Here is a 10600-nt window from a genome sequence, read left to right as displayed (position 1 = left end):
GTGCGATGCAATAATCACAAATGGTGGTGTAAAAAACCGTCAAAAAAGCTGCAAAACATTTGCGATGACGGATGCATCAAACATGGTTCATATTTTGGTTGCGTGTGCCATGCAGGGCATACGGTTCAGTTCATTTAACGGTTTGCGATGAGGAGGAACAAAAGAAACGGGCTGCCAGATGAAGGCGTGTGCGATATACAACATACGGTTCACTCAGATGAACTGTTTGTGATAAGGCGGAACAACAGAAACGGGCAGGCAGATGAAGGTGTGTGTGATATATGGCATACAGTTCACTCGGATGAACTATTTGCGTGGAGCCAAGAGAACAGAAACGGATCAACTTAACAAGATGTGTGTGATACGCGGCAAACAGGTTTGTAACGGGAAATGGTTGGGAAGAACGATAACAACACACATGATTCCTGTTAACAAGCCGTGTGTGTTTTGAGCAAACGATTGCTGGTATACAATTGTCAGTGATTGATGAAATCATCACCGATGGGATCCATTGTTTAGTCTGTGTGCGATGTGATTTGCTCTGTCTATAGAGCATCAACATATATACTTAAAAAGATAGCATTGCATAACCAAATTAAGCATACAATTACACAATTGACTACACACATAATATTTCCACACACCAAAGTAAGCAATTACATGCATACTAAACTAGGAGAAACGAGGATCTAATCATCTGCTTCTTGTTGCGACGTTGCTTGCCATTGCTCTGCTTCCGGCTGGATCCCTGGCCGTTTCAGGGAAGGAGGCACTTCCTCATGTCAACGATCCGCGTGTACATGTCGTAGCTCGTGTACGCCTCCTTGGTCGTGTACACAATGTGAGCTTTGTCGAGTTTCTCCATCCAGGCTGAGTGTCAGGCACGCTTGTCCTTGTTGCAGAAATCCTTCACGTCTCTGTAGTAGGGGCCGATGATGGCCTCGGTGAGGTGAACCAGTGAGTCCTTCTCATGATCCTTGCTACCCCAGATCTTGTATTAGCCCTGGATATCGACAAGATTCTAGCAGGCGATGCCTGAATTCTTGAGCACCTTGACATTGTTGGTGATGTCCACCATAGCAAACATGTAGTGGGGGTTGTTGACAAACCTGGCGAAACTCTCACAAGGCCTTGTGGCCAGGTAGTAGTGGTAGATGAGGACGTGGTTGCGCACGCACATATGGGCAACAACGACCTTGGGACGAGAACCGACACGAGCACGGGTGTACTCGAGGTCGAACCCGACCACCATATACTTCTCCTCGGCAAGCAGCAGCTCCATGATGTGTATGGAGTGCTCCACCCAGACCGGGTTGTTGGTGTACACCACCGAGAGCTCCGTGAACCTTCGGTGGGTGTCCACCATGGCATGCATGGTGAACTAATGCTCGTCATCGGCAGCCGCTCGGAGCGCCATTGGAGCCATGCAGGATACCCTCTAAGAATTGGTCGTGGTGGGTGTGCTTCTTGCAATGGTGGGGCGTGATCGAAAGGTTGAAGAGACACAAGGGTTAAATGGCCACTGTAACAAATGGGAGCCGGCCGGCCTGTAATCGTCACGTCTTGTCACAACGTTCATAGAGGAGGATTCCAGTGCACACTTGACAACACCGCACCACACGCGTTTCGTTTGACCACGCGTGGGCTCGAAGAGGCACCAAATATATCGTCGGGGAGCTTGTTCCCATGCTACCACCACTACAAGAAAGTCGTTAACCTGTGACAGTCAGTGTCCGTCACAGATATGCCAAAAACTGTCAAGGATGGCCGAGCATGACGGTCCTGAAATTCGTCATGTATATTGCGTCATAATTTGCCCACCCGCCCATCCTTGACGGATTTTCATTTCCGTCATGAATTATGACGGTCTGTCTCCGTCACCGATCTAGCCCCCGGCCCGCCCAAGGCCCGGTCCTCTGTGACGGCCTATTCCGTCACAGATTTACATGACGTGTAGACCGACAAGTCCCATGTGGCATCTCCCGCGATCTGACGTGGCGCCAACGTGGAGCTGATGTGGCGCCAGCGTGGAGCTGATGTGGAGCTGATGTGGCTCCAGCGTGAAGCTGATGTGGCACCAGCATGGAGCTGACGTGGCACCAGTGTGGAGCGATGCGTTCGGCCCAGTGTGGTCTGGCCCATTTATTTTAGAATAGCCAGACCTATGGGCCCATTTTACCGCAGCTGGTGGGCCCGTTCGTTTTGGTCCATAGTCATTTACACTCTCGTTGGCCCATTTCCACGCGTTAAATATGCACATCAGCCCATTAAAATTATGCGGCACTTGTGTTTCTTTTTGGCCAGAAAGTGTGTTTCAAGGCCCACTTTATTCGGCCCATTAGTGTTTACTCTACCCGACACAACCCTTTTTTATTTCTACACAACATGGGTTTCCAAGCCTAAGAGCTTACATCTCCAGATCCATCACAAATACAGAAAATAAGAACAACATCACAAAGCACAGTAACATTGAGCTTACATCTCCAAATCGACCAACAATGGAGCAGAAAAAATGCCACCAGTTTGCATCCAACAGTGTGCAGTTTGCACAGCAAAATCATTACAGAATAAGAATGTAGGTTCTAGCAGTATATCACATTCACATAGCTTCCATGCATCAAGTAGAGACGACAACTGATCTTGGACAAACAACTTACCCTTGAGAGGATCTTGCTTGCAACTGACTTAGCAAAAAGTCCAGTTTTGCATCCATCTCAGCTTGCTTCTTCATGTTCTCCTCATCTCTCTTCCTGTGCTCCTCGTCTTGCCTGGTCCTTGCTTCTTCGGACTCCTTCAACTGCTTGGTCAAGGTGTCAACAAGTGCCCGAAGCTCGACATTGCCCCTCTTTGCCAATTCTGCTTCACAGTTGCTATCGCTAGATCTCGCATGGACATGCTGGATCCCCACATGCTGAAGAAACCTTGGCTTCTTAGTGTGCTTAGCAAGCACTTCAGCTATAGCCTCTGTCGCACAGTTCGATTCCTGTCCATCTTCTGTAGGCTGAGAGACCTTGTTTTCCATCTCGGTCTAGCAACGCAAGCAACAAACATGGTTATAAGATGGCTTAAGCACAAGCAGAGAAGACAACATCAGCAAGCTTACATGCATCGTCTTTGTAAGGAAAGCTATCATGCATCCTTTACAACTAGACACTTGTGATAACAGTCAGATTAATCTTTTTTCTGTGCGGAGGTGATTCAAATTATTCATATATACTATCATCTACAACAAAGTGGACTATTTCCTGAATTAACTAGAAGTGAGTGATTCAAATTATTTCCTGAATTAACTATAATATATATATATATATAGACACAGACACACACACTAAAAATATAAGACACTGAGGATGGCCAAAACTACAATATATAAAGCCAAATAATAGATTAATAAACAAATTCTCTAATTGTAGGTGGCTGATTGGTCACATGTCAAAGTGATTATGCACTTCTATTAAAGTCATTTCATCTAGCCATATACTAAATCAAAACTGATGTTTTTCAATTGCTTCAAAACTTATCAGTTGTATGAAAATAAAAAAGGGTACAATCATATAGGACAGGCTATTACAAGATAGTTAAGTGAACATGTTAACATTTTCAATTAAGATACTGACATTTGATTATCAGTTTTCAATCTGGTGGAGTAACTCAAACAGTATTAGTTCTAGTACGCAAAAAGGTAAAATTTATGGTTGGTAGTCTTTTGAAGCTGACTTACAATTGTAGCTTGGACAACACCGGTGTAGCTTTTATTTTTCTTGCTGTAGTGGCACTCCTTGAAAAAATCCAATGCAGTGGGTTCTTTATCTTTGTATTTCTCTCCCTGGAAACAACAAATATGAAGGCAAGGGAGCATCATACATAGTTACTACATGGACGCAACAGTTTACATTAACCTATGGTCAAGAATATTTCTCATGACAATGCACATCCAGAGCTACATGTTTGACTTACCAGATTATCATAGTGCACAGGGTAGCTGCGCGAGCCAGTGGTTTGGTGAAACTTAACTTGAGCTCGATTATTTTTGTTAGTTTCACATATCTCCTACATCAACAGACCAAATACATGTAAGGCACAATTTCTTGATTAGCATGTAGAAGGCGAGAGATTGGTCTCGAGGAAGAAACATACCATCTTTTTGGGATCCTTCCAGCTTTCCACTAGCTCATTCCACTGCTCATCAGTCATCGAGGGGACAGGAGACATTCTTGTCACCAAATGGAGTGGGTGCGGGTCAAAATACTCTTTCTTGAGCCTGTATCGTTGTTGGCGAGTCGCATGTTTCAGCATTTCAGTACATACCTTCCTAACTGGCACAGCATCAACGTCCATCTGAAACTTGTTCTAGTCCGATGAAAAAACATGTGTAAGTATCATGATAGCACATAATTGACACAATAGCACAAAATTGACATGTTGATAGCCATTTGAGGGAGAAAGGCCTGGACTTTGTACTTACACCAACTTTTCCTACAAAGTTCCTGAAGATCCCATCTCGGACATGTCCATCTGGGTCCATGTAATCCTTCCAGTGCTTAAACACGGGCATATGGTGTCTAACTGTGATGTTGCATTCAGTTGCGAAATTTGCAGCAAGAAGAGGTGCCTCCGGCCTTAACTTCCCTTCTGGAATGACAAGCGGCAGTTTGCCCTGCCGGCATCGAGTGATCCTTTCCAGACCTTTTCCCAAATTGGGGCCCCTTTCCCTTGGCTCCTCATAGGATTATGGACCTGAAAAGATGGTAAAATCAAGAATGGATACAATTAAACCGCAATTACACATATAGAAGTGTACTAATAAATGGAGAACATCATTTCAAAATGAGTAATTATAACGACAGGAAGTGAGCCCACAAAGAAGTCAAGACAATAAACTAGTAACCATATGGCAACAACAACTAAATGGAATAATGCAGTATTTGTCATGTTGGTGTGTTTCTGATTGTTACAAATGTACAGGTTAACTGGAACGGAAGACACAGTTCGAGCAGATTTCAACAAGGCAATATCTTCAGCAAAGATAGAAGAAGATAAAACTAAAATCATGATATAATCCATTGCAAGAAACACAATTTTAAATTCAGTACTATGTAAATTGTCCTTATTTAAATACTGTGATATTAAGAAATGAGCAATGGAGTTGTCCTTGAGAATATCATCATCCCGCAGCACTAGAATGGCTTATTTAAATACTGTGATATCATAGAACAATAGATTGAACAAGAAGTTTAACTCTAATAGATGCTAGAAAGATTCAGGTTATAACATGCCTTCGGAGTTATTGTTAGGTTGGGTTTGCTGATTTGGTTGGGCACTACCACCAGCTTCGTTGGCCATCTCATTTTCTTCATCATGATGGGCAATGAGATCAGCTCCTTGGCAATGAGATCAGCTCCATTGGCAATCCAGTTGGCATCATCACAATGTCCAGGATCATCACCTTTTTAGAAAAAAGCATCCAGTGAGAGTATGCTCATCATGCAATCAGAGCTAATAGCCTAGGCTAGCAATTTAAAACAAAAAAACATGAACATGATATGATAATAATAGTAAGAACTTGCCTTCAACACCATGGTCATCAAAGTTGGGAGCAATTTCTTCAGCTTGGCGGACAGAAGCCATAGAAGCAGTTGGCTCATGGATGACACTTGGTGTCTGATGTTTAGGATCAGACATTTCCTCACTTTGAGTACATGCATCAGCATCTTGTAATAGAGCTTTCTTCGACCTTATGACTCGTGGATTAGCTGGGAGGTCTGCATGAACTCTCTTAGGAGGCCGAGGCTTGACTCCACCAGGGGGCATGGCAGCAGATCTTTTCTTACTAGTTTTCTGACTAGTATTCTTACAGCCCTGATAGATATAAAAACATGGTTTAATCAACAAACAATAATAAAATTCTGCTGCAACGGCAAACAAGCAACATATCTATGCAATGAATGACTAGATGGAGGAAATTAGCACCTTAGAGTTTGAGCTAGCAACAGGTGTGGACTGCAGTGCTTCTGTTTCATCTACTAAACTATCATCGGATGACTCTCCTTCACTGGTATTGTCCTCATTAGGATGGTACTCAACTTCAGAATCATCACTACTATGCTTGGGTTTATTTTTTCAGGTGAAATGACAGTTTTGGCTGCAAACAATGTTGATAGTGCAGGAATTCCAAGTGCTTGCAGCCTTGAATTGTTCCTTATGCATGTTCTGATGCGCGACTCCTCCAAAGGATGCAGTGGTGCTTCTAAGATGAGTGAACACATGAGCATGAATTACTATGTGTATAATCTGTAGTTAATAACAAAGTACTATATTTTGATGAAGTTTGTAACAATATGTGACCCAAATCTACACTTGGCAGGACAAAGACCCTTTTTTCATAACTATGACCAGAACTCTAATGGACAAGAAACACTAGCAACTTAAATAAAACACAAGAAAAACGCTTTTACCACACACCCATCAGACATACATATGCATGAACAGCAAATAGGCAGGCGTGGGGTGGGATAAGAAGATTATACCTGCTGTCTTGCGTCCTCGGGGTTTCTTTGCTGTAGTCTTTTTCCCCATCAGTGTGGCGCAGAGGTCCTTGAAGCAGCGTCGTACGGTCGCGGCAATGGCTTGTTCTAGGGTTTGGTGGAGCAGAGAGGAGGGGGAGGGAATTCTTGACCGGCAGTTGAGGTGGAGTGGTGACCGGCGGTGGAGGCAGAAGAGCAAGGGGAGCCGTGCTCTGCAGTGGCGCAGTGTGGTGGCGTTGGCGGTGGCGGATGCAGCTTACTCTAGGGTTTGGTGGAGGCGGATTGTGGGGGAGAGGGGGTCTTGACCGGCAGTGGAAGAGCAAGGGGAAGGGGAGGGAGGGGATTCGTGCTCTGCGGTGGAGGTGGACGAGGAAGGGAAGTTGGGCTCGGCGGTGGAGGAGGTGAAGCCGTGGCCAGCGGTGGGAGAGGAAGGGGAATGGGAGGGAGCGGATTTGACAATACGCGGGGGAGGAAGGGGATTTAGCTGGTCATGCGGGGGAGGAAGGGGATTTGTGTGTGTCAAATTACTAATATGCCCTTCATATTGGTACTGGTGGATGAATGGATATGTGTAATTTTTGGGAACACTGGTAGGCAATGGTGTCAATTCGTGTTGTGTTGTTTTTGCCTTGGCGCGGCTGGAGCGAAAACTGTACCGTGCACGCGCGCTTTTTGCCGCCGAGCCGTATTTAGAACATTATAGAGCATATATCACATGTTTATTATTTGTTACTATAATTAGTAAGACATATATTTAATTATGCACTAGAATTAGCAAGACATATGCGCCAACTTTTTTTCAAAACATGTGGAAACGATGACATAGTATAAAAAACCGGACCAGACCGACGGTTTGACTGGTAAAAATTTGAATCGACGTCCTTACCGGTTCGATTATCGGTTTAATTATTCACAATAGCTACATGTCAATCGCCTGACTTTCGAAGTTGGTGTCAGTCGATTTTCGGTTCAATGGAGAAACAGCAGGAGAGGGAGGAAGAACTCGCCGGAGAGGAGGAAGAACCTCGCTGGGCAGGCTACCCCACCATCTATCTTAGGGTGGGGGGTGGGCGAGGCAGCACGACAGTTGTGGGGAGGTGGCAACGAGTGGTGGTGAAGGTTTGCCGAAGAAAAAAACTGGAGAGGCCCGGGCCTAGAGGGATGTCCGAGGTGGTGGCAACTTTGTTCTTTGTATCATCGAAACGAACAACGTTATTTATTGGGTCATCTCCATCCGAGTTGACCTCCATGCCAAACTTTGTTCTTTGTATCATCGAAACGAACGACGTTGTTTATTGGGTCATCTCCATCCGAGTTGATCTCCATGCCGAACTTTGTTCTTTGTATCATCAAAATGGACAACTTTATTGATTGAGTCATCTCCATCCCGAACTTTGTTCTTTGTATCATCAAAACGAACAACTTTATTGATTGGGTCATCTCCACCCGAGTTGATCTTCATGCCGAACTTTGTTCTTTGTATCATCAAAATGGACAACTTTATTGATTGAGTCATCTCCATCCCGAACTTTGTTCTTTGTATCATCAAAACGAACAACTTTATTGATTGGGTCATCTCCATCCGAGTTGATCTCCATGCCAAACTTTGGGCATCAACTTTCTATCAAAACGAGAGCACACCATCCGAGGTGTAGGATGTCGACACACGTCGACCGATGGGTGGCATGGGCTCCATGTTGGATGGACGGAGAGCTCGCGAATGGAGCGCAAACTCTTAGAAGCTTTCAACGGAGCCGTGACCGGAGTTGAGGAAGACGGGTACCTTAAAAGAAATATCAGTTCAACACGCCGACATATGCTACCTACACTACTTAAGTAGCTTAAAAATGCAACCAAATTCTTATAGAATTATCAATTCAATTTTTTTTAAATAATCAAGTCATTTGGATTTTGCAGTTTAAAAGAAATATCAGTTTTTTTTGGTGGGTCATTTGGATTTTGCGGGTCAGTTTAAAATAAAATACCAGTTGAAATAAAAAAAAGAGCACTCATGTAATTTGGATTTTGCAGTTTAAAAGAAATATCGGTTGAAATAAAAAAAATAAAGTAATCAGGTCATTTGGATTTTGCGGTTTAAAGTTGCAGTTAGTCAAAGTTGGTCAACAAAATTTCATTCAAAAAGAAAAATACAGAGACCACGTCGATCACATATTTCAGAAATACGCTATCCATTATACCTGTTTCTACCCGTGTGGTAGAGCGCGTCCAAGGGGGAAGGGCTCGCGCGATGGATCAGCCACCGCGTCTGGTGGCTCGCGCGATGCTTCAGCCACCGCGTCTGCTGACTCGCGCGATGGACCAGTCAGCGCGTCTGGTGGCTAGCGCGAGATCTTGGCGCTAGGGGGGTTTGGATAGTGCCGGACCCTGGGGCCTTCAGCGTCGCACCGACTGGCATGATAGAGCAGCTCCCATCGACTCCGGCTGGAGGGAAGTAATCGCAGGGGTGGGAGAGAGCTACATGCGAGAGGGGTGAGCGAGTAGGGCCCTGAACTGCTCGTGACGCTGCTAGAAACACACAGAGCGCCATTATTGCATGCCATGTCACTGGTCACCACGCGCTCTCCCTCTTTGTGCATTAGTTCAAGAAACCGACCGTGTCACCGTGTGCTTCTATGCTCAATTAGGGTATACAAACAAGCTAGACATTAATGGCTAAGGATAGCTGCACTATTTGGATGAAAATCAGTTTCTGCGGCAAACTTTTATGCCTGATGCACTGGCCTTACATAGGGTATTTTGTCCAGAGGTTTTGGGTAGATGGTCAGGGTAGTAAGGAGTGTCATTCTGCCAAGTTACACGGCCATGACTGTTGGGTAGCATGGGGTCGCTTCACAAAGGTCTAAAATGACCAGAATTACGTTTTGGAAGATGGCATCTAAACTAGATACAACAAACTTGATTTTAGGCCATATTATGAACATACATGAGCCATATGAATTTCAGGAATAATTTGTGTACCTGTATAGCCAATTACAGCACACAAATGCCATCCTGACAACAGCCGGTACAGAGATAATATATTGTTAGGCATACAAGAAGGATTACAACCACAACGACTTTGTTAACACACTGACAGACTATAACTCTGATACGGATCACAACAAGGATCAGCGGTAATTGGCCTATCAAGGGAAACAAAAATATAACTCCAAATACAACTCTGATACGGATCACAACAAGGACCAGCAGTCATTGGCCTATCAAGGCAAACAAAATATAACTCCAGATACAACTCTGTTACGGATCACAAGAAGAATCACCAGTCATTGCCGTATCAAGGCAAACAAAATAAAACTCCAGATACTCCCATTGTAGATGACAGGAGCCAAAAGCATTGTACAGACCAACTTAAGCTTGCAGCACAACCTTTTTTCAGCATCTCCTTCTCAGCCTTGTCAGCAACGTCTGTCGAATATTTCAAATTTAGAAGTGCATTCAAACTGTACATATGCAAAAGGAGACGATGTACTGAACTGAACAAACTTGTAGTGCATAAACACCTCAGTCTCCCATGTACTGTATTGAACAAGCATGTAGTGTATAAACAGCAACAGGATATTGCAGTAGCAAAGGAAAAAAATTATGCAACAAGAATGAAGATAGTACCTTCTACATTAAAACATCTACTCGTCATCGCTGTCGACATCCATTGTGGCATCTCCTTCATCTTCGCTGCAATACTCGAAACCTGTGTCATCTTCTTCATCTTCGTCGCCACCTTCATACACTTCTGTGGTTTTTTCTTTCATCAAACGAGCAACGACATCAGCTTTAAAAGTAATGCCTTGCTCATCATCTCTATGCAAAGGCTTCTCAGATGTAAGGTCAGAAACTGATGTTCTCCTACCCTCCTCTTCACAACACTCCTCCTCTTGATATGCAGGACCACTAAAAGGTACACCCTCAGTTTCACTAATATTGAACAGATGCCTATGGTCAAATGTTTGCACAACTTGCCAATTTTTCCCATACTTCGTGTCTGGCAAATAAAAGACCTTACTAGCCTGAGTAGCCAGAATCAAAGAATCATCCTTGTACCACAAACTTCCAACATG

General features: G+C 44.1%; 1 protein-coding gene across 1 annotated transcript; it reads right to left on the bottom strand.

The window, feature by feature from the left end:
- Positions 1 to 2653: 2653 nt before the first annotated feature.
- On the bottom strand, positions 2654 to 5811 carry LOC119292619. The gene is made up of 7 exons (XM_037571398.1): positions 5568 to 5811; positions 5277 to 5446; positions 4466 to 4717; positions 4138 to 4350; positions 3958 to 4050; positions 3722 to 3826; positions 2654 to 3028 (listed from the first exon to the last, which is right to left on the bottom strand). Exons 1-7 carry the CDS (start codon positions 5809 to 5811, stop codon positions 2654 to 2656), a joined length of 1452 nt encoding a protein of 483 aa, XP_037427295.1.
- Between the last annotated feature and the right edge of the window lie 4789 nt (positions 5812 to 10600).

The sequence above is a fragment of the Triticum dicoccoides genome, chromosome 4B, assembly GCF_002162155.2.
Source record: "Triticum dicoccoides isolate Atlit2015 ecotype Zavitan chromosome 4B, WEW_v2.0, whole genome shotgun sequence".
Taxonomy (NCBI): domain Eukaryota; kingdom Viridiplantae; phylum Streptophyta; class Magnoliopsida; order Poales; family Poaceae; genus Triticum; species Triticum dicoccoides.
This window is presented reverse-complemented; position numbering and strand designations above follow the sequence as displayed.

What these genes read in the sequence shown, in the direction of transcription:
- LOC119292619 (XM_037571398.1), bottom strand. Translation starts at nt 5,811, where the DNA reads ATGCCCCCTGGTGGAGTCAAGCCTCGGCCTCCTAAGAGAGTTCATGCA. An exon ending in GGAAGGATCCCAAAAAGATG is followed by an intron (nt 4,051 to 4,137) that starts GTATGTTTCTTC and finishes CTGTTGATGTAG; the next exon opens with GAGATATGTGAAACTAACAA. An exon ending in GTGTTGTCCAAGCTACAATT is followed by an intron (nt 3,029 to 3,721) that starts GTAAGTCAGCTT and finishes TTGCGTTGCTAG; the next exon opens with ACCGAGATGGAAAACAAGGT.